Source organism: Callorhinchus milii, unplaced genomic scaffold (genome assembly GCF_018977255.1).
Source record: "Callorhinchus milii isolate IMCB2004 unplaced genomic scaffold, IMCB_Cmil_1.0 Scaffold5, whole genome shotgun sequence".
In the NCBI taxonomy this organism is placed as follows: Eukaryota; Metazoa; Chordata; class Chondrichthyes; order Chimaeriformes; family Callorhinchidae; genus Callorhinchus; species Callorhinchus milii.
The window spans coordinates 58806755-58831135 of record NW_024704746.1 but is presented as its reverse complement, the minus strand read 5'-3'; the positions used below and the strand labels follow the sequence as shown (position 1 = coordinate 58831135).

General features: G+C 42.6%; 1 protein-coding gene across 2 annotated transcripts; it reads right to left on the bottom strand.

The window, feature by feature from the left end:
• Positions 1 to 4283: 4283 nt before the first annotated feature.
• On the bottom strand, positions 4284 to 23665 carry creld2 (cysteine-rich with EGF-like domains 2). 2 transcript variants are annotated; one of them, XM_007890979.2, is made up of 10 exons: positions 23291 to 23665; positions 20255 to 20337; positions 15550 to 15660; positions 13855 to 13946; positions 11752 to 11928; positions 10737 to 10853; positions 8186 to 8266; positions 7657 to 7752; positions 6307 to 6447; positions 4284 to 4678 (listed from the first exon to the last, which is right to left on the bottom strand). In XM_007890979.2, the coding sequence occupies exons 1-10, from the start codon at positions 23420 to 23422 to the stop codon at positions 4599 to 4601; spliced, it is 1110 nt and encodes a 369-aa protein (XP_007889170.1). In that variant the 5' UTR covers positions 23423 to 23665; the 3' UTR covers positions 4284 to 4598. The 2 variants fall into 2 exon arrangements, with proteins under 2 accessions (XP_007889170.1, XP_007889169.1); XM_007890978.2 differs by lacking the exon at positions 23291 to 23665 and adding an exon at positions 20655 to 20875.
• Between the last annotated feature and the right edge of the window lie 716 nt (positions 23666 to 24381).

The following is a 24381-nucleotide window of genomic DNA, read 5'->3' as shown; positions in this document are numbered from 1 at the left end:
AGCCTAGGGGCTGAGAGGCTGAAGGCCCGGCCACCGATGGTAGGGCGGTTGGGGCGGGGGATGTGGAGCAGACCGGAGCCAGAGGAGCGGAGGGTACGGGCGGGTAAGTAGGGGGATAGTAGGTCGGAGAGGTAGGAGGGAGCAAGGCCGTGAATGGCCTTGTAGGTGAGGATGAGGATCTTGAATTCGATCCTCTGGGGGATGGGGAGCCAGTGGAGGCGAGCGAGGGTGGGAGTGATGTGGTCGCGAAGCCTGGTGCGGGACAGTACACGAGCTGCAGAGTTCTGAATGACCTGCAGCTTGTGGAGGGAGGTGCCGGGAAGGCCGGCGAGGAGAGAGTTCCCATAGTCCAGCCTTAAAGGGGGTGAAGGAACAGAGAGACCCGGGGGCTCATATAAGTAAATCTTTGAAGGTGGCAGGACAGGTAGATACAGCTGTTAAAAAAGCATACGGGATACTAGGCTTTATCAATAAGGGCATAGAATACAAAAATCAGGAAGTTATGATGAACCTTTATAAAACACTGGTTAGGCCTCAGCGAGAGACTGTGTTCAATTCTGGCCACCACACTTTAGGAAGGATGTCAAGGCATTGGAGAGGGTGCAAAGGAGATTTACCAGGATGGTACCAGGAATAAGAGACTTCAGTTATTGCAAGAAGCCAGAGATGCTAATATTATTTTCCTTGGAGCAGAGAAGGTTAAGAGGAGACTTAATAGAAGTTTTCAAATTGTGAGGGGATTTGATAGGGTGAACAAGCAGAAAGTATTTCCACTGGCGGGTGGGTCAGTAACCCGAGGACATTGATTTAAAATAGTTGTTAAAAGAAACAGAGGGGAGGTGAGGAGAAATTTTTTCACACAGCGATTTGAAATGGTAGTGGAAGCTGATTCGATAACAACTTTTAAGAGAGAAGTAACTAATTATTTTGGGAGGACAAGTTTGCAGGGCTATGAGGAGAGCGCGGGGGAGTGGGATCGATTTGGACAGCTCTTTTCAAAGAGCCGGCATAGACACGATGGGCTGAATGGCCACCTTCTGTGCTGTGTAATTCTATGATTGTATGATTCAGTGCTCCTGGAGTGTGATCAGGAGGGCGAGCACTGGGTTTCGGTAATGTAGAAGAAGAAAGCCAGATCAGATGGAGTGAATGGAATACACAGTGAGGGAATCAATGGATTATGGACAGAGTGGGAGGGAAGGGGAGGTAAAAGACAGTTGTGACTTGATCCACACAATTCCCTGAGTGGTCCAGTTTGTGTAATGCACATGTCTCCATTGTGTAGCCTTTCCATTGTCTCAGGAGTGTGATCTGATGGGGAGTTTTATGCCCAGTGAAATGTGACTTGCAGGGTCATGGTTCTGATAACATACATGCTGCTTTTAATGCTGCAAATGTTGGCAGTCTTGTTTAAACAGTCCATGAAAAGCCAGATACTGAAAATGAAAACAGTTCAGTGAAGCAGTGCAGGAGCGGTGTTCCAGAAATACTGTACCTGAGCCACAATAAGGATCTCACATGTTATATTCACAAACTGGATTTATTGGGTGAATTGTAGCTTTAGGCATGCAAAATGCAAAATTCATGTCAGCGAATCACAATCCCCATTTTGCACATTGAAAGTCATAAACTAGAAGTTGCCCATAACACAATGAATATAGTTTATAAATGTTGCTCAGTGTCATGGTATGGAGGTGAGGAGGTAGCTCTACATCGCTTTGTATCTGAACTGGGAACAACTTCACTTCAGTGTGCTCAATTTTGCTATAGGAACAAATCAGGATAACCTTTCCTTTCTCAGCATTGTAACTCCTCTCGTTCCGCGACAGACAGAACACTCAGTTACATTTTCTGAATCATGATCTAATCGTCTAATAATAACTGCTCTCTGCCATCAAGAACTACAAAGGGCAATTTCAAGACAGATACCGGGAAGTATTGCTTTGATCAAAAGGTAATTAATTACTAGAATAGGCTTCCCAGAAGGGTGGTTGAGGCCAGGACACTGGATTCATTTAAAAAAAACAGCTCACCAATGTAATAGGAAGACAATATATCCAGACAGTATTCTGGAAGCATGAGATCAAATGAGCCTAAAGTCTTTCTTCACCTGAACCAATTTGCGTGACCTTGTGAACGAAAAATATAAATCATTTGCCTGACTCCACATAAAGGTGTGTCACCAAGATGTTATTAACTTGGATACCTATTTTGAGATCTGGCAACATCTCTTTGGCTTTGTTTTGACCCCAGAATGTATATTTTAATCAATAGTCTATTATCTTCAAAACAGGAGTATAGATTGCATCCACAAGGGTGTCTGTTAAAATGTGTTTGGCAAACTTTATTGTTTGACTGAAATAATGCTGATACCCTGGGAGACTCTTCCTAATGTGTCACCTGTAACCTCATGCACCCCTAACCTGAATACAAAAAACTCTAAATACCTTCTCTCACATCTCTCTATCTTGCACACACTCTTTCACACACACATTCACCACTTATTTTATAAACACTATTATTATTATACTAATTCTTGAATTTGATATAGAACCTTATCAGTTGAAAAGCAGTTCACAGTTTTTCTGTAAAGTGTAGTGACTGTATTTCTAGGTGAAAACAGTAGCCAATTGGCACACGGCAATCCCACAAAAAGCATTGAAGTGGCTTTATTTGGAGGATTGTAGTTCAGGACACAATTCTATCCAAATAGTGGCTTTTCAAATAGTGTCATGGGCTCTTTTAATATTCCACAAGGCACAGAGGAATTTGGTTTAAAATGTCATCGAAAGAATTGGCACCTCTGATGATGCAGCACACTCTAGCATTGCAATTCAGGTGTCAGCTCTGATTAGGAGCTCAAGGTCCCAACATGGGGCTTGAGCCCACAACCTTCTGACTCAAAGGCAAGAGTGCTACCAACAACAACAACTTGCATTTATATAGCACCCCTCACGCAAGGCGTCTCAGAGCACTTGAGTCGACTGAGTCAGGATGACCATTGGCTTTTGCTCCATCTTATTTCTTTTGTTTCCCAAGCAACAAGTGCAGTACCTACTCCCACACATTCTACCTCCCTGTAACCACACTGTTTTCCAACCTAAACGCATTTCTATTCTAACTCAATTCTTTCTCAGGACCTCAAAATTATGGAATGCTTTACATCCATTGGCCTTTCCTATCTTATTCGATTTTAAAGCTTTTGAAGTGCGGGTCACTTCGGTATGCAATTTTTTTGTCAAACACACTTGGCAGCTACTTGACAGTTCTAAATTGCAGATATAAAAAGTAGCTATTATTATTGCTGAAATTTAGACAGCTAATTCCTTGTATAGGGCACTGGGATGCTATGTTTGGAATATCGTGTGCAGTTTTGAGAACCCGACCTTCAAAATTAGATCAGTGCAATGAAGATACTTCAGACAGTCAATAAGGATGATTCTAGGCTTTTGTTCTCTTTTAAGCCCTGAAGCTCTGGAACTCTCTCCCTCACTCCCTCCACCTTGCTCCATTCCTGCCCACTTTCAAATCCTGCCTAAAGATCTTCCTTTTTGATTGTACTTATGATCACCTTCCCCCCCTCCCTCTCACCTTGGGGTCAGATCTGCCACTGTTAAGCGCTCTGGGACGTTACCTGGTGTGAAGGGCGCTATATAAATGCAAGTTGTTGATGTTGTTAATTGTATAAAGCTGAGTCCCAAGTTAAGAATCACAAAGTGAATCAACAGTGAGATAAATAATAAAGCTGGTTTCTTAAATCCACACTACAAGTTGGGGCCAATTAAAATTTATTCAGTAAACAAAAATCCAAATCATGGATATGTTAAGTTTCAAAACAACATCAGTAACAAATTAGTCATTTTGAACAGAAGCCAGTCCTCGTCTTTTATCTGTGTATCCTTTTGCTAAAAAGGGAGCTTTATTCGTCCATTTTTAGGTTATTTATGATTATGCATCTGGTCTCTTTGGTGGTCCATGTGCCTATTTTTATTGAAAGCGTAGTGGTGGATAGGCATTCATGCCTTTCAACTATGTACACCACTCCCCGGTGGTCGACCCACTCAAAGTGCAATGCAGATTTCCACTCTGCTGCTCTGAATCTGGTCTGAATTATTCTCAAAGTTCTGCCCCAGTGACTACACTGAGCAACTGGCTCCTCATTTATTGAGAACTATGCCCCCATTTCTTCATTAGTCAGAACTGCTTGTTTTTTCTCCTCTCAATCCGTATTTAATAGTAAAACTTCTTTTAAACACTTTGTAGGAGAACTCACAGGCATCATAGAAACTACAAAAAGTATTTATTGACAAATATGTTCCCATAAAAGGAGAGACAAAGTGAAACCACAGAATTCAAATGTGTACCACGTTCAGTGTAAATGTCCCAAGAACATTTTGACGCAAGAAGTTGAGGCAGGCAACAGGACAAGAATTGATGCTTTGGTCATGTAAACAGATCTCGTTGGCAACATATTGGAGATTTCTTTTGGGATAAAAATCACTTGCCCAAGTCTTTAATAAGGCAACTGTATTCCCTTTCATTTGGAATCCTCAGATCCTGACACAGAACAAACCAATATATTCAAATTGAATTGTGGATCAAAGATCTTCATGGGGATTAACATCTGTTGCGGTTTCATCTTCCATAGTTTGTCGCCCTTCAGAATGTTCGACATCTTCTGCAGAGAAAAAAACAGAAATAGTTTAATGTCCGAGAAAATTCCAGTTCCAATTTTCAGTCAATTTTCCATTCATAACCAATAACAACAGACTTGCATTTATATGATGCCCCTCATGCAAGATAGCGTCTCTGAGCATGCAGTGGCAGGGTTGAATGCCGAGCAAATACAGCAAATCAAATTAAAATTTATACAGCATTTTTGATATTGGGAGCACATCCGAAGACGCTTAAAAGGGAGCAATTGAGCAAAGGAGCAGGAAGAGGTGACCACAGGTGTTGTTAAAGTAGGAATAAGGTGAGATTTCAACAACAAAATTACATTTATATAGCACCTTTCACGCCAAGAGGAGATCGAAAGCACGGTCGAAGAGGAGGGTCTTGAGACGAGTCTTGAAGGAGACAAGGGAGGGGCTGAGGCAGAGGGACTGCGGGATGGGGTTCCAGAGGGTGAGGTCAGAGTGGAAGAAGGCCCAAGGTAGGTAGACCTACCTTTGTCTCCTTTCAAGCTAGATAAAGAGGGAGTGAGGCGGTAAGGTTGAGGCAGGGAGTTTTAGAGATTAGGGGCACAGCAAACGATGGTGGTGAGGAGTGGGTGGGGGGTGCACAGCGGACCTGGATTAGCTGAGCAAAGGGGATGGGCAGGAGAGTGGGGTTTGAGCAGGTTAGAGTTGCTAGTGTTGAAGAATATCACAGCTCAAGGAAATGATGTTTGATGTTTGCACTGATACTCTAAATACATAGTTGGAGTAGTTCTGCACCCACTTCACCACTTAACTCAGTAACCTTAATGAAGACTACTGTCTATTGAAAAAGCATTTAACATACAAGACAGTCAACTGAGGACACCTAGTGGAAGGCAAGCAACATATTATGAATGTTGGAAAAGTATCTGCAAGTGGATACAGATGGATAATTCAGGTGGAGAATTTTCACACACAGGTGGTTGAAAATGCAGTACTCTCACTTAAAGGTACTGTGCCAACTGCGCCAAATTGCAGGATTTGTGAAAATAAAGAGTGATGCCGAAGGCCATTTTCCTTTCCATTCTTTCGTTGGAACTTTTTTTAAAAAAAATATGGTTGAGAAACAGCCCGATAGCTTAACGCAGACAGAGACTGTGAATCCTGCATATTAGTCCCGCAGTGAAAGGCGCAGTTAATGCATTGTTCAATCCCAGGGATCATTTTTATAATGTACGTTTGTGCAGCCAATTAACCTCCAAACGTATGGCATTAACTCAGTATAAAAGAACATAAATGAGGCAATAATTTGATTAGCAGCAGGAGGGCCAGCCAGTTCCATAGTGGTTTTATAGCCCCATTAGCTATCAAGGTGCTTATTCTTTCCATTTTCAGAGCGCGCACAGAAGAAGAATAATTGAAGTTACAATTACTGAAAATACGTAACATTCAAATATCGTTGTACCTAACGACTCTCAAGTTTTCCCAACCTTAAAAGTTCTCAACATTGCAAAGTGTGATGACAGAGTTCTGTGGGTGGCAATAACTATTTGACCCTTTTAACGTTTTGTACATATTCTACAAAAGCATTGCATACTTCTTAAAGAGATTGTTTGATCGCAGATTCATATCCAGGTGATGTAAGTGAAATCCGAAACTTATCTACCTGGCACTTTGCCTTCCACACAGAGTCCATCTCGGTCTTCATAGCCTTCCGCGCACACACACTTGTAGCTGCCTTCAGTATTAATGCAGGCTTCATTTTCTTGCGTACACACCATGACAGTGAGACTGCATTCATTTATATCTAGACGCACAAAATGTTAAAGATGTTGGGGGTGGGGGGTTGTCTATCAACAGTGCTCAGTGTTTTAACATCACATAAACTTTATTTTGAGGTTACATAACTCTTTCATTCCAACTTTTTAAAAAAAAGAAACACAAGGTACTGAAGTCCCACTGTGGCCTTCGGGGAATTTAGATTTCTGCTTCAGAGTCTCCACACTGTCTATTAGGAACATCTGCTTTCCAGCAGCTGATGCATCAGTTGTGGCATGAACTAGTGCAATGTGTTTTTAAGTCTTTTATTGCTCCCTCCTTGCACTTCATTCTCTTGAAGGTGTTGCTGACTTGTGCTGTGGGCTAGTTTGTAGGTTCACGTCTCTCCAGTAACGTGCCGGAGTGAACACTGAGTGATGCCAGGCTAGCTACAGTGGAGTCCTGTAGCTCAGTGGTTAGAGCACTCGCCTTGCAAGCCAGAGACCTGGGTTTGATTCCGGAGTGGGCAAAACGCTGGACAAGTTTCCTTACTCCACATGCCTCTATTTACCGAGCAGTAAGTAGAAACCCGGTTGTTAGTCGATTGGCTGATCGCTTTTCTGGGGGTAATAATTCCTCCAAATAAATTTAAAAAAATAAATTGGTCACTTCAATTCACGACCGTTTGTGGGACACTGCTGTGCCCAATTGGCTGCCAGGTTTAGCCCACAAATATACAGTCAATTCACTTTACAGTATATTGTGTGAAGCGCTTTGAGACGTCTCAAAGACGTGTTAAGGCGCTATATCAAATGCAAAGATTATCATTATTATTATTCTTGAACATAGGAAACACAATAGGCATCAGAAGCAGACAATATGGCAAATTTTCACACTGATTTTTCACACTGGAATGCTATAGCCGGTTATAGGCCCTCTGCTGCCCCCTTGGCTGAGAACTGTTTTTATCGCAGGATATTGCCACTAACTGCGAAGTACAAACGCATTGCTTTTCAGCTCACCAGAGGAACTTCCTACTAAATAATATCTATAGAATAAACAATGCACATGTTTCTCTACATTTTAAAGTTATCTACTGAATCTGGCTCCTCAAGAGCAATATTATATTGTAGGAAAGTGTCAATAAAAGAACACCCAATATCTAAAGTTAAGTAGAGAAGAACCTTTAACATCTTTTCCCCAATAATGCAATGATCATCATCAACATCATCAACTCCACCAGAAATGCTGCACGTACCTACGCATGTCGCCTCCTCCATCGTGTATCCAGTTGTGCAGTTGATACACTTGTCGGCACCTTCGCTAGTACACGAGTCGCACACATCATTGCAGACTGCACCCAGCGGAAAACAAAGGTAAAATTGACTGCAATTAACTAAAGAGAGTTGCTGTCCATTGACTTACTGTGACCAAAAATAATGAAAACCACTTTGGCAGCTCTAAAATGTGATATTTGCAAATAGCGATTCCTGCCAGTAACCAGTGATAAACCAGCAGGCAATTAGCTCTGACTCGTTCTACATCTGAGGCTACAAGAGCCTCCTGGGGTCAGCTGCAATGCACTGCCACTTACTGGCAGGACTCACTGTTATGCACATGTCCCATTTCAGCCCCCCATTTTCTTATTAATTTTTGTGAACATGATATTTGATACAGCAACTTGTGCAATTCCACAACCTTTCACTTGCCTCATTTTTTTTAATGACAATATTTTCTTAGTCTGTAACAATATCTTCACTATTGACAAAACATTGAGCTCAATGTACCTTTGCAGAGGTAGGACCCCTCTGTGTTAGAACAGTATTGGTGTTGCTCACAAGGAGAGTTCTCCGCACATTCATCAACATCTACAAACAAAGGAAAGAGTCAGCAACAACAAGAAGCATTTATATAGCGCCTTTCACGTGGGGTAGTGTCCCAGAGATCTTTAGTAGGCTGCACAGTGCAGCTTTCCAGAGTCAGATCAGGTTGGAAAACCATTTGCAAGCCAGAACTTTCACATTCAGTTTAGTCTGGATGAACGCACACAGCTGCAAAGGTAAAGTTTGTACTGGTGTCCTAGCAAGTGTTTTTGCAAGTGTGGCTCTGTTCAGAAATCAATCCAACACACCACTCAAGAACCTTTAATATTAAGAAAAGAGTCATTTGCTCAACTATCTCCAATATCAGGCCCTTCTTCATCTGAACTCATCTTGTAATGTAAAGTAGGAAGCCTGGCTTTGTGAATTCTCTGAAAAGTGCATCAGTGCCATCTGCTGGCAGGAAAACATTGCCACAGGTACACTTATCAGTTTCAAATCGGTTTGTATCGAGCAGCACACAACTTGCATTTATTATAGTGTCTTTGAATTATATGGGATGAAGTTCAAATGCAGTTATATAGGATGAAGTTGAAACCCTTACATAGATTTACCTCTCTCTGAAAATAATAACTCATGATGTACATAGGGTTCCGAGTTGCTGCCCTGTGTGAAGGCTTGTATCAATGCAAATTGTTGGTGTTGCAGGCTAAACAGACAGGTGAATCCCATCAGTCACCAATAGGAATTGAAAACCAATGTGAGATTCTTCACATCATGCCACCACAAGATAGATCAGAAGAGATGTTTGATCTCATACTTTGGGAATGCCCACGCTATCTTTTCATTTCTTTTTCTAGCATCAACAACAAAATTAAATTTGTATAGTGCCTTTCACGTCGGGAGGACGTCCCAAGGCGCTGGACAATCAGGGTTTCGGACCCAGTTGAAGAGGAGGGTCTTGAGATGGGTCTTGAAAGAGGCAAGGGAGGGGGCGAGGCGGAGGGACTGCGAGATGTAGATCCAGAGGGTGGGGTGCAGAGTGGCAAAAGGCTCACCCGCCAATGTGGGGCGGGCGAGATGGGGGATGTAAAGCAGCCCAGAGCCCACTGAGCAGAGGGAGCGGGCAGTTTGGTAAGGTGTTAGGAGGTCCCAGAGGTAGGGAGGTGCAAGGCTATGGAGGGCTTTGAAAGTGAGGACCAAGATCTTGAACTGTATCCTCTGTGTGATGGGAAGCCAATGGAGTCGGGCGAGGATGGGGGCGATAGGGTCACGGAGCCTGGTGTGGGAGAGGAAACGGGCTGCAGTATTCTGGATGATCAGCAGCCTGTGGAGGGGAGTTGTGGAGGCCGACAAGCAGGGGTTTGCGTAATCGAGCCTAGATGTTATGAATCTGTGTATGAAGTTCTTGGCAGCCTGCGGTGTGGTGGAGCTGGGTGATGTTGTGGAGGTGGAGAAAGTCAGAGTGGGTCATGGTACGGATGTGGGTATCGATCAAGCAGTTTCTTAAATGAATGCAGTGTCCTAGATGTTGATTATCCTTGTGTGAAGGAATACACTCTGGTGTTTATCCTGAGATTGCTCTTCAAAACACAACCAGTGACCCCTTCTTCTGCTGCCATAGTGTATGAAGTATTTTTCTGGGTTTACTTTCCCATTCAGCACCTTATATGAAGTCAACCTCTGTGATCTCTCTTGAATACTGCAGAGCCCTATAATATCTAGTCACATCCTCAGAGCTGATTTCTGTAACTGTGGTGTCAGTTTGGTTGCTCTTCTTTGCACTGCCTCTTCCAGGATCTGGGCTTCCCCATTTTCTCATGAAGAGATTCAGATGAAGAAAGACCTTCATTCTATCCTTCCAGAATATCTGCTTGAGGGATTTTATCAAAATCTTTTGCAAAAGGAGACTTAATATGTTGTAGATGTATGTGACCCTATGTGTCTGAAATGCTGGTTTGATTTCCAAGTTGTCCTGGGGGTGCTGACAGGCCCCATCACTCATCAAGATAAAACCTATCAGAATCATCAAGAAAATTCAAAGTTTTCCAATTCAAAGCCCTTCACCCTATCCTTCCAGAATACACACCCCACGACCATCACAGCATCAAGCTGTATTTTAAACCTAAAATACAGCTTGATTTCCCCTTGAGTAAATAAATACTTCCTGGTGCCTGCCTTGAAATTACCCTTTGCATTTCTAAACCTGTGTTCTCTTGTTCTACTGCCGCAGTTAATTAGAAAGTAGCCAAGGCGTCCTGAACTCATTATCCACAATACCCACCAACCCATCACCATCAATAAAATTAAAAATGTAATGGAATATTTCTGCCGTCTTTTCAATCTGTAGGTTAAAACTAATCTACAGGGTAGAATTTCAAAACAGCAAAATCATGAGCAGAATTTCAGGGTTTATTTTCTTTCCTCGTTTCAAGATCAGTCACAGTCATAAAATAACTACAACACCAAATTGCTACCAACAAAACACCCTCCACAATAACAGGAGAAGTTTACTTACCCAGACAGACAACTCCGTCAGGAACAGTATCACTATCTTCTTCTACCCAGCCGCTTGCACATATGGTGCAGTGGCTGTTTGAAGGACCAATGCATGTTTTACATCCAGGATGACAAGCTGTAGACAAACCATAAATGTTATACAAACCATTTCATGTTCCACAAGCAATAATGATCCTTGCATTTGATATAGGGGTTTATACATCATGGAGATGTTTCAAAGTGCTTTACAGATTATACTTTAAAGTGGTGTGACCATGCGCATTTTATGGGCGAGAGGAACGACTTGTTCACCTATAAAAATCATAGTCCTATTTGAGACATCTCTTTGAGACATCCTCTCGATGTAAGAGGCACAAAATAACGATTATTATTTTTGATTATAAACCAGCAACGAACACTTCCTGTTGAACCACCCAGCTGTATTGCAGGTTTGAATGTGGATGAGTAAAACCACAGCTTCAATCCTATCAATGGGTGTATCTTTTAATTTGGTAATTGTCCCACTAAAGGCGACATTTTATATTTCCGATCAGTTTCAACCGAGTTTGCAATTTAGGTATTAAAGGACAACATAAGCAAGGCATGCTTGAATAATAATAACCCTTGTATTTGATATTGTGCCTTATCACGTCTGAGATGTCTGAAAGTGCTTCACAGAATATACTGTAAGTTGAATTGACTCGATATTTTGTGAGCGAAACGCAGCAGTCAATTGCGCACAGCAGTGTCCCACAGTCGTGGATTGAAGTGACCAATTTATTATTATTTTTGAAGAAATGATTAACCCCGGAAAAGCGATTCGCCAATCGACTAACAACCAGGTTCCTACTTATTGCTAGGCAAACAGAGGCACATGGAGTAAGGAAACTTGCCCAACACTAATTGTCCTACTAAAGGCAACATTTTATATTTCTGATCAGTTTCGACCCAGTTTACAATTTAGGTATGAAAGGACAAACACAAGCAAGGGAAGCTGGAATAAAACATTATTTGAGCTTTAGCTCGCAATGTACCTGTGCAGATTGAATGGGTTTCATTTTGGAATTCACTGTAGTATCCTTCAGTGCAGTCGAGACACTCTGCTCCTTCATATTCCTTGGTGCAGCTGCAAGAACCATCACCAGTTCGGGTCCCGTCCCCATCGCACGAGCCATGCTCATTGCAAGGTCTATCAGCACCCCCAGGACAACCTGGAAGTCAAACCAGCGAGTATTAGTCAGAGGTCAGCATTTCAGACACATAAGGTCACATATATCTACAAAATGTTAAGTCTGCCTTCAAGTCTTAATGGAAAATGAGTCAGAACTCTGATGAAAGGTTATCAATATAAAACGTTAACTAATGTTCCTCTCTCCATAGATGCTGCCTGACCTGCTGCGTGTTCCCAGCGTCTTCTGTGTTTATTTCAGATTTCCAGCATCTGCAATATTTTCGCTCCCCCCCACCCCAGTCTTGATCTCCCTTTCCAATTGCTGGATGCTGCCTACATGAGTTTTGTGTGCGTGTAACTCAAGTAGTCATGCATCAAACGCACAAGACCCGACAGACAGAATTGGAGGGGGGGAGGGGGCGGGTGGGTGCGAACATTTTACAATCAGGTCAGACCTTGTCCTCGCCAACTTCTATGCATAAAATGTTCAGCAGAGGATATAAGATAGCGAACCGGAAGAGTTGTCATTCCAAACAGTTACAGGTAAGTTTTTAGGAATCACCATCCTGAGACTTGAAAAACGTTTCTGACAAAGTCTTGCAGGCAGAATTCCATTGCAAACTAGCTATCAGTGAATCTCAAGGACATGGATGTGGATCAGTAAAATTTTCCAAGAAAGATCTTGACAAGCAACGCATACGGGCTGATTTCTGTCGAAGGAAACTTAATCCTTTATCCTATGGATAAAGGATACTGAACATAAGAAGTAAAAACAGAAGGAATATGGTCTAGAAATAGGAGAATCTGAAAGAGACCTTGGAATTGAGTTGAGTTGTTGCTTACTAAGTTATTGTTGTCAGTGAGAGGTAACAATAAAGAATGCAAACAGGATGCTCGGCTGCACTGACAACTGAGTTGCGTTTCAATATCCAAATATTATGCTCAAGCTCTGGCATATTGGGTAGAGTTCTGGTCTCAGTGACATAAAAGATGCTAAACTTTAAGACAGTGGAGAGGAGAATAAATGGAACAAGTGGGCTGATCTCCAGTATTAGAGATCTTTGTCTCATTTAATTAAAAATAAATTTAATGGAAAATTTAAGGGCATCCTATAATCTAACTATAGAATAATAAAAGGTTTTGATAGGACAGAGCAGAAAAAAAAAATCCTCTGGTGGGGGAATCCAGAACAAGGGGGCATAATCTTAAAATCAGAGCTAGGCCATTTAGGAGTTAAATTAGGAGGCAGTTTTTCACCCAAAGGGTAGTGGAAATCTGGAACTATCTCCCCCAAAAGGTTGTGAATGCTGTATAGATGAGGCGGATAGATATTTGTTAGGTCAGGGTATTAAAGGATACGGGGCAAGGGTGTGTAACTGGAGTTGAGGTACAGATTAGCCATGATCTTACAGAATGGCAGAACAGGCTTGAGGGGCTGAATGGCCTACTTCTGTTTCTATGTTTCTCAGAGCGAACACTGAGGTATATAAAGAATGAATCGTTACATTTTTCCTTTTAGTTATTTATAAAATACACTAAAAGTTCTATGCTTTGAGAATGGAAGATGACAAACTCCATATCTACTGATTCTGCCTCGTCCATTTCAATGTCAGTCTCACTTTACACGTAGCTCAGCATAATCAGAAGGCGCTCAATAATAAAATGCTGCCTCAAGCATAATAGCATATGGGTTCCCCTGACTGCCAAAATACTGAAAAACACAGATATAACTGTAACACTTAATTAACACAGAAAAGAAGGCTTTTTTCTTAAAAAAAGACAATACTGAGNTTTTTTTCTCCGAACTTAAAGGAAGAAATTAAATATGGAAAAATTGTAACCAGCTTTAGGGCATTCTATAATCTACCTATGATTTCTGCGGTGGCAATTTACATTATGTAAAATGTTGTACTTCACAATATATTTTTAAAAATTGTAGAATTTACAAAATATGTAGTAACATTACCAATGCAGTCTGGACCATAGCTTCCTGCAGGACAGCAAACTTTAATGGTATCCACACAGAACCACAGGAACAAGTTGGGGTTCTTTTTCTGCCTGAAATAAATTGAAAGTTAAAAACATGATTTTCCTAATATATTAGTAATACTTGCATTTGATATAGCACTTTATCACTTCTTTGCGACGTCTCAAAGCGCTTCACAGAATATACTGTAAAATTAATTGACTGTATATTTTGTGGGCGAAACGCAGCAGCCAATTGCGCACAGCAGAGTCCCACAAACAGTCATGGATTGAGTGTCACAATGTTTTTTTTATTAATTTATTTTTGAAGCAAGTATTACCCCCAGAAAGTGATCTACCAATCGACTAACAACCGGGTTCCTACGTACTGCTTGCTGAGCAGAGGCATGTGGAGTAATAATAATAATAATCCTTGCATTTGATATAGCGCTTTTCACTTTGGGAGGACGTCCCAAAGCGCTTCACAGAACACTGTAAAGTGAATTGAATGTATATTTGTGGGCGAACGCGGCAGCCAATTGCGCACAGCAATATCCCACAAACAGTCGTGGATTGAAAATGACCAATTTATTATTGTTTTTGGGTTTGGAGGGATTATTATTAGGCGTGTGGAGTAAGGAAACTTGCCCAACGTTTCACCCTGCCTGGAATTGAACTCAGGTCACTCACTTACAAAGCGAGTGCTCTAACCACTGAGCTACAGGACTCATAATTAGTATTATTATAATCATAATAATAAAACTCTTCTATTTCTCGAGGAAATGTACTTACTGCAGTAAGTACATTGTGATGGTGTAGTTCTCTGCTCTTTGGCTGCAGTTCTCCTTTGCCAGAGCTGAGACTATTCCTGCAGGGATTGTGTCTGAGCCTAACGTCCTTGGGCTGAGAATCCATTGTGCAAAAATAGGTTCAGTGTTCTGGTCAATATCTGCTGCCACATGGACCACCACTCATATNAAAAAAATCTCAACTGGAATTATTGCTGGGCAAAAATAACTATCAAGCTTGCTATGTACCCCATTTAATGCCGATAATATTTTTTAAAAATTAAATTAGAATTAGTTCACCTACTTTATGGTAAATCTTGTGAAGTGCTTGTCTCAGGTCTTCTCAACCTGAAAGGCACTGTACCAAATGCAAGGATAATTATTATTTTTAAATTGAAATTATCAGAATGGAGTAATCATCCACTTGTTTCCACTTGTATAATTATAATAATCATTGCATTTAATAAAAAAACTTTCACACCGGCAAATATCTTAAAAGTGCTTCACCTCATTTACTGTAAAATGCTGCAACTGTATACCTCTAGATAAATGGAGCAGCCAATTTGTGCACAGCAATGTCTCACAAACAGCTGTAAAGTGAATGACCAATTTTATCTGGGTGATTGTTGGCCAGGACACCGTGTGAAATTCCCTTCTCTTTTCGAGTAGTGCCATTAGATCTTTAGCATCATAGGCAGATAGGATCTAGATTTATTTTCTCATCCAAAGGATGGTATATCCTACAATACAGTACTCCCCCACCCACTCTCTCCATAACCCATAAATGTTATATTATGTTTCTGGAAAGGAAACACAAAATTATTGCTTATGTGGCCCACAGACGTTTCTCAAATCTGGCCCTCAACAGCCAAAGGTTGGACCACTCTGGAAACTTAAATGGTACTCACATGTTGAACCACCAGTTCTCAATGTACTCTTCATTTGTTTCCACCATCAGATTGCATTCAAACTCAGAATTCTGACACAGGGATTCAATTATTTCCACAAGACGCGTCTCACTAAATGAAAAAGAACATTCAAGAGAGAAAATTAGAAAGGTTGCAGCAACAAACCAAAAGTCCTGTAGTTGCAATTTAATTGCTTCCAAGTTCACCGTGAATAACTATTTATCGAATATATAATTCCTGAAGCACTGCTGTCGCTGTTCAATTTGTTCTCCGTTTTCCCAGATGTAAGACCTATCTGCAACTGAGCTTTTGGTCATCTTCTCCTCCCTCCCGCCACTTTCCTTCCGCTCCAGCTGACAAGTCAGATGTGAGTAGCACTTTCAGACATCCTCGCGACGTGAAAGGCACTACATAGATTTAAATTGTACTGTAGCCCTCTCAACTCCAGCAAGCCAACCGGTCAGGAATCAGATGTTGCCAAGTAAGGCAGAATCAATCATATTTCTATCATTGTTTCTGAAAACAAGGTGCATCACTTATTCTGCTGGATCTTGCACAAGGAATTTGAATTAGCGACAATTGGGTCTTTCCCCAAACAACTGAAAATGGAGGTCTCAGTGCATCTCTGTTCTCAGTTACAGATTGGTTTGTAGTCTGGTCAAGTGGGATCCTCAATTGGAAGATATTTGCACCATTCAGCTAAGAGGACACACAGTTAGATCAAATAGGGATTTCATTATGTGCATCAGGAGGTAATGTAGCTACTTATGTAGAGAATGACAGGCATTAACAAGCAGTGTTATGGGAAACTGTCTATAGATGGAAGCAATATTGCCCTATAGCTTGTCGATCTCAGCACTGACCGAGGATGTCTGGGGAAAAAAGGGAGTTTCTCTTCTGGGCGAGACAAAAATCCCTCAAATAAAACTGGTCGTTCACTTAATGGCCTTTTGTGGGACACTGCTGTGCTGCATTTTGGAACAAATTGCTAAGTCACTCCACTTTATAGTGTATGTAAATGACATATAAATGACCTGGACTTGGGTACAGGGAGTACAATTTCCAAGTTTGCATATGATACTAAGCTAGGAAAAGTAGTAAACAGTGAGGAGTCTGCAAATGGCATAGACAGACTGGTAAAATGGGCCAACAGGTGGCAGATAAAGTTTAATGTGGAGAAATGCAAAGAAATGCATTTTGGGAGGAAGAATGAGGAGAGAAATATAAGCTGATGGTACAATCTTAAAGGGGGTGAAGGAATAGAGAGACCTGGGGGTACAAAAAAGCTTACAGGATACTAGGTTTTATAAATACGGGCATAGAATACAGAAGTCAGGAAGTTATGATGAACCTTTATAAAACACTGTTTAGACCTCAGCGAGAGACTGATCAGTTCTGACCACCGCACTTTAGGAAGGATGTCAAGGCATTGGAGAGGTTGCAAAGGAGATTTACAGGATGGTTTCAGGAATGAGGGATTTCAGTTATCAGGAGAGGCTGGAGAAGCTCGGAGTATTCTCCTTGGAGCAGAGAAGGTTAAGAGGAGACTTAATAGAAGTTTTCAAAATTATGAGGGGATTCGATAGGGTGAACAAGGAGAAACTACTTCCACTGGCGGGTGGGTCAGTAACCCGAGGACACTGATTTAAAATAGTTATTAAAAGAAACTGGGGGGAGGTGAGGAGAAATTTTTTCATACAGCGATTTGTTCGGATCTGGAACGCATTGCCTGAAATAGTGGTGGAATTCGATTCAATAACAACTTTTAAAAGAGAAATAAACAATTATTTGGGGAGGACAAGTTTGCAGGGCTATGAGGAGAGCGCGGGGGAGTGGGATTGAATTGGATAGCTCTTTTCAAAGAATAGGCACAGATACGATGGGCTGAATGCTACTGCCTCACCCCTCAGGCTGCCGAAACCCTCACCCATGCATTCGTCACATTACTCGATTACTGGAACTCCCTCCTCATCGGCCTTCCCAACTCTTCCCTTCACAAGCTGTAGATCAGCCAAAACTGTGCAACTTGTGTACTCTCACGCACCAGGCTCCATGGCCCCATCACTCCCACCCTCTCCCGACTCCACTGGCTCCCCATCTCCCAGAGGATCAAGTTCAAGATCCTTGTCCTCACCTTTAAGGCCATCCATGGTCTTGCCCCCTCCTACCTCTCTGATCTGCTGACTCCCTACCAACCTGCCCGCTCCCTCCGTTCATCGGGCTCTGGACTGCTCCATGTCTCCCGCCCTACCCTCGCTGGCCGGGCTTTCAGCCTCTCTGCCCCCACACTCTGGAACTCCATCCCACGGTCCCTTTGCCTCGCTTTTTCCCTTGCCTCCTTCAAGGCCGGTCTCAAGACCCTTCTCTTCAACTGTGCCTTTGGTCTCCCTCCCACCTCCCTGCCTTCCCTCACCCCTACACCACCCCTCCCCCATACTCTGGCCCCGACATCTGACTGTTCAGCACTTTGGGATGTCCTCCCGAAGTGAAAGGTACTCTATAAATTTAATTTTGTTGTTGTTGTTGAATGGCCTCTTTCTGTGCTGCATAATTCTATGATTCTATGATATCCTCTGAAGAACCTTGGGTGGTTTTCCCCTAGTGAAAGATGCTACATCAAATACAATTATTATTACTTCTGCCTAAGAAACACTGCCTTGCTCCATACTTCTAATCTGCATTTGAGGTCAAAAGTGAAAGAGTCCATGTGTGGGGACTTTCTGGGTCTTATTCAGAGGTGTCAGTTGTGACTTCCACCAGTTTTCTTTCTTATAAAATGTCAGTATCTCATTATTTTTCTCAATTTCTCTCCATTGGCATATGCCATGTAGCTCATCGTCTGGACTTCTCTTCTTTGGATCCTGGTTGCCCCTGGAATCTGCCCAAGTGCCCACTGTTCATGTGTGAGCCTCGGCAGTGAGTGTGGCAAGCCTGACCTCCCCCCACCACTTCCTTCCCGCAAGCTGCCCCACACACAAAGAATCACAGAATTATACAGCACAGAAGGTGGCCATTTGGCCCATCGTGTCTGTGCTGGCTCTTTTAAAAGAGCTGTCCAAATCAATCCCACTCTCCCGCTCTCTCCCCATAACCCTGTTAACTTGTCCTCCCCAAACAATTATCTACATCTCTCTTAAAAGTTGTTACTGAATCGGCTTCCACTTCCCTTTCAGACATGCAGCAAGGCAGGAAATTACATCAGAGGTGACCTACTGTCCTTGAAATTGTCTGTTTTGAGTACAAAGCCAACCAGTGAACAAGAAATAAGCTGGGCATGCTGCACACATTGAGACATTGAACAGTGCAAGCAAATCCTAATAATACTCCTTGCATTGGAAATGGAACCTTATCAAGTCAGTGAAATGACAAAGCAATTCACATGATATGTGAATCACCCTCCGTTCCACCTATGGTGGCCACACTTTCAGCCACTACGCCCTGAAACTCTCTTCCTCTAGCCCTCTGCCTTGCCCCTTCGATCATGCCTACGGTCACCTCCCCCTCCCCCCGGCTCGGCATTGTGCTCTACCTCGCTCAAGCGCTCTAGGATGCTACCCTGAGTGAGGGGCACTATATAAAGGCAAGTCGATGTTGTTGGTGTACTGTAAAGTGGAGTAATAGTGTAATTTGTAGGCAAGCTTGTTGTGAAATCTATTTGTAGGTGAATCTCCAGCTAATTTGCTTACAGCCATGTCCCACAAAGTGAATAACCAATTTTATCTGGGGGATTGTTGACCAGGACATCAAATAATGTGTTTTCGAATAACTCCACACGTTTTTAATGTAAACCAGAAAAGACAGACGGGACCTCAGTGAATGCAGCAACAGTTAGCACAGCAAAGAAACTTACCAAGGTCACCTTAAAGTTGTTTCACAAACAGCCATGAAATGTCAGGCTGTTACAATACTGTTTTCTGAGGCACATAATAATAATAAGAATCATAATCCTTGCCTTTGATATAGCGCTTTATTACGTCTTCGAGATGTCTCAAAGCGCTTCAAAGAATATGCTGTAAACTGAATTGACTGTGTATTTTGTGGGCGAAACGCAGCAGCCAATTGCTCACAACAGTATCCCACAAACAGTCGTGAATTGAGTGACCAAATTACTTTTTAGAAAGGAATTATCATCCCCGGAAAAGCGATCCGCCAATCGACTAACAACCAGGTTCCTATTTACTGCTAGATAAACAGAGACGTGTGAGGTAAGGAACCTTGCCCAACATTTTGTCCTGCTAGGAATCGAACCCAGGTCCTCTCGCTTGCGAGGCGAGTTCTCTAACCACTGAGCTACAGGACTCCACATACCCAATTTAAAGCCATGAATATGCCAAATGTGAGCAGGTTACTGTGGCATTTGTACAAGCAAAAGAGTCATTAATCCACAAAAATGAGGTGACGCTCCAGGGAATGGCAGGGGTCTCCTTCATGTCACAAACTTCCACATGTGATTGTTATTGCTAACATCCAATTTGTGGGTTGGGTTAACAACCCATGTGCACAACACAGTGCAGCCCTGTTATAACACACTTCACTGTAGTGCAAATTCACTTAGAATGCAGTTGGGCTGCAGACCCCATTTATTACAAATGCGAGCAGATGGCCCACTTGCCTCTCACTTCTTTCACCACTGTATTTACTAAACAGAATAAAACACATGGTTGTCACGAGTGGGTCAAGGTTTATTATAAAAGTACTTACACACCTGAATTCATACTTAGACAATCTTCTTTCTTCCCAGTCTGTATTCCCGCCACCAAAATTCTTTCTGGTAGTGTCTTCTATGCCCTAATTTTAACATTTTAAAAATGGCAAAAAATGATTCATTGTTTACACCAATCAATATTAAACAATAATCCCTGCATTTGATATAGTACCTTTCACATCAGGAGAATGTCTCAAAGTGATTCACAGGATTTTACTATAAAGTCTGGTGTATTTTGTTGGAGAATCTACCCATTTAATTCACATATAATAACATTACATAAGGATTTAATCCAAAACCATGCTAGACAATGCGATGAATGTCTTACTATTATAATAATAATCCTTGCATTTGACACAGTAAATCCCCCGTTTACTCTGGGTATTTACCACATACTCACTGTATCTGGAATTAAACTGTAGCCGACGAGGGCCAAAACCAAAAACATTTTTTCCAAATTCTGCAGACCAAAAATTTTTGCGGGCCCGAGATAGACTTCTGCTGGTTCTGCTGGTGCGTATAGACTTCTGCCGGCCCAACTATCAAATGGCATGCTGAGCAACCCATGTAATGTCACAGTTTCCTGCCTCACTGTCCTTTTCCTGGAGTCCGGTGTCTGTGTGGGTGAATGACTTTTTTTTAAAATACAGCAGTAGAAATGCATATACAGTGCCGGAAAATACAGGTAAATGCATCAACCGCATTTTCTGGCACTGCATATGCATTTTGTGCGTTACCAGCATTGTAATTAAACTTAGCCAGAAATTCTGGCTGATTTATCTACCCCTCATTAGTCCGGCTAGATGGGATTTTTCTGTATAGCATCTTTCATATCAGGAGGACGTCGCAAAGCACTTCATAGGATATACTGTAAAGTGTAGTGACTCTGCATTTGGCAAGTGAACATGGCAGCCAATTTGTGCACAGCAATATTCCACAAACAGTGATTGACAAATTTTTGTTTGGAGATTGTTGACCAGGAACTAGGAGAAACTCCCTTCTCTTTTATGAATAGTGCCTTTCCGGGCAGTAATGATAGATCGTTTTCCAGGTGGTAATAGTACCTTTTAAAAAAAAATTATAATTTGGTCACTCACTCCACAACTGTTTGTGGGACACTGCTGTGCGCAATTGGCTGTCGCATTTTGCCTACAAAATACACAGTCACTAGATTTTACAGTATATGCTGTAAACACTTTGAGACGTCTTCAAAACACGACAAGGCGCAATATTAAATGCAAGGATTATGGTAATATTATTACCATGAGATCTTTAACGTCCACCCGAGCAGGCAGAAGGACCTCAGTTTAATTTTCATCCGAAGGACGGCACCTCCGACAATGCAGCACTGAATTAGAGTGTCAGCTTCGTCTAATATGTGGGTTCAAGTCCTGACATAGAGCTTGAACCAATAACCTCTTGACTCAGAGGCGGGAGTTCAAGATCCTCATCCTCACCTACAAGGCCATTCACGGCCTTGCTCCCTCCTACCTCTCCAACCTACTATCCCCCTACCTACCTGCCCGTACCCTCCGTTCCTCCGGCTCCGGTCTGCTCCACATCCCCCGCCCCAACCGCCCTACCATCGGTGGCCGGGCCTTCAGCCTCTCAGCCCCTCGGCTCTGGAACTCTATCCCCAGTGCCTTCGCCGCCTCCTCCCTTTCCTCCTTCAAGGCCGGTCTCAAGACCTTTCTCTTTGACCGAGCCTTCAGCTCCCCTCTCGACTCTCTACCCCCTCCTCGCTCCCACCCTTCCCTCCCCTCACCCTGACCATTTCCCCCCCAATGCTCGGGTCCCGACCCAACTGTACAGCGCCTTGGGACGTCCTCCCGACGTGAAAGGCGTTCAATAAATAGAATCTTGTTGTTGTTGTTGTTGAGTGCTGCCAGGTGAGTCAGGCTGACCGTTTTTTCAAAAAGTGAATTAATGCAGTATCAATGTTTTACTGTTATCTGCTACAAATCTGCTACACTGGGTGAACATTTCATTCTGCACAATTTATTCCACTTTCGGTTTGTTAATTTTAAACCAATGTCCTCAAATTTCTCTCATGTTCTAAGACACCTGGACTTCCACCTATACCTTACCAATGCCCATTTCAGGCATCCAAAATAGCAGACAACATTCCCAAAGTGGACACATTGTTAAATGACTAGAAATGCAATCCAAAATTTGAATAACTTTGTTGTTAGCAGCTTAATAATAATCCTTGTATTTGATATAGTGCATTACCATGTCTTCGAGACGTCTCAAAGCGCTTCACAGAACATACTGTAAAGTGAACTGGCTGCCGCATTTCACCCACAAAATATAAGGTGCTATATCAAATGCAGGGGTTATTATTATTATTTTGTGTGCAAAATGCCGCAGTCAATTGCGCACAGCAGAGTTCCACAAACAGTCATGATTGACTAACCCTCAGTTTTAAAAAAAATTAAAAGAATCATTAGCCACAGAGAAGCGATCTGCCAATCGACTAACAACCGGGTTCTTACTTAGTGCTAGGTAAACAGAAGAGAGTGGAGAAAGGAAACTTGTCTAATGTTTCGCCCTCCCTGGGAAATGAACCCAGGTCCTCTCAACTGCTCTTAACCAATGCGCTACAGTCCTGTAGCTCAGTGGTTAGAGCACTCGCTTTGCAAGTGAGAGACCTGAGTTCAATTCCAGGCAGAGGGCGAAACCTTGGGCAAGTTTCCTTACTCCACACAGAGCCTAATAATAATCCCTCCAAAAACCAAAAACAATAATAAAATTGGTCATTTTCAATCTACGACTGTTTGTGGGACATTGCTGTGCGCAATTGGCTGCCGCGTTTGCCCACAAATATACAGTCAGTTCACTTTACAGTGTATTCTGTGAAGCGCTTTGGGACGTCCTCCCGACATGAAAAGCGCTATATCAAATGCAAGGATTATTATTATTATAGGACTCCACGAGTCCTGTCATTGGAAACCCTCAGCAAATAAGTACAACAATAACATCAACTATTTGTATTTCTATGGTTAGGATAACACAAAAAAAATATACAACACTCACCTTTAGAAAATTGTTGACTATATTTTTGCAGGTAGAACAAGTTGATTTGTCATAAGTTGCAGTGGAAAGGTGATGTGAAACCAGAAATCCAAATAAGACAAGGCAACACAGGTTTGTGTTGGGGCAATACATTATTATGTTTACAAAGCAGTGATCTTGCAAAAAAAAATGGATAAATGACAGGGCAAATGTAAAATAAATACTGTATCTATTACACCAGGGACTGAAGCCGGTACCCAGTAATACTGCTCAGGAACTTAAATGCAGAAATGTTTGAGGGAGACTATTAGGTGGAGGCAGGAGCTCAGTTTATGTCCTTGTGCCCAGAGCTGCTCACTGAAGCTGGGAGCCCAGGGAGGGAGGGAGGGAGGGAGCCCAGGGAGGGAGCCCAGGGAGGGAGGGAGGGAGGGAGCCCAGGGAGGGAGGGAGGGAGCTGCGGGCAGGTGATGGGTCCTTCTGGTGGTGCCAGAGCTTCCCAGCAGTCAGAATGAAGGTGGTCTCTGGTCAGGCCTCTGGGTCCCTGTGAGGACTCTGAGAGCTGTGTGTGTGTGTGAGCAGTGAGTCTGTGTGAGGAATCTGTGAGCAGTGAGTGTGGTGCGTGTGACTGATGTGGATATTGTGTGTGAGCAGTGATTGTGAGTGTGAGCAGCGATTGTGAGCAGTGAGTGTGTGTGAGCAGTGTGAGCTGTGTGTGTGAGGTGAGTGTGTGTGAGGAGTGAGCAGTGTGTGTGTGTGTGAGGAGTGTGAGCTGTGAGTGTGTGAGTGTGAGCAGTGAGTGTGTGTGAGTATGTGTGAGTGTGAGCAGTGAGTGTGTGTGAGGAGTGAGCAGTGTGTGTGTGTGTGAGGAGTGTGAGCTGTGAGTGTGTGAGTGTGAGCAGTGAGTGTGAGTATGTGAGTGTGAGTGTGAGTATGTGAGTGTGAGCAGTGAGTGTGTGTGTGTGAGCAGTGAGTGTGTGAGTGACTGTGAGCAGTGAGTGAGTGTGTGTGTGTGAGTGTGAGCAGTGAGTGTGAGCAGTGTGTGAGTGAGTGTGAGCAGTGAGTGTGTGTGTGAGTGAGAGCAGTGAGTGTGTGTGAGCAGTGAGTGTGTGTGT

Bases quoted from the DNA above. Each gene is read 5' to 3' on its own strand.
- creld2 (XM_007890978.2), bottom strand. From the start codon at position 20,807: ATGCCATTTGATAGTTGGGCCGGCAGAAGTCTATACGCACCAGCAGAA. The intron at 15,661-20,254 runs GTGTGTAAGTAC...TTTTTCATTTAG, and splicing joins TTGTCTAAGTATGAATTCAG to TGAGACGCGTCTTGTGGAAA. The intron at 13,947-15,549 runs GTGAGTACCATT...AATTTATTTCAG, and splicing joins GAGAACTGGTGGTTCAACAT to GCAGAAAAAGAACCCCAACT.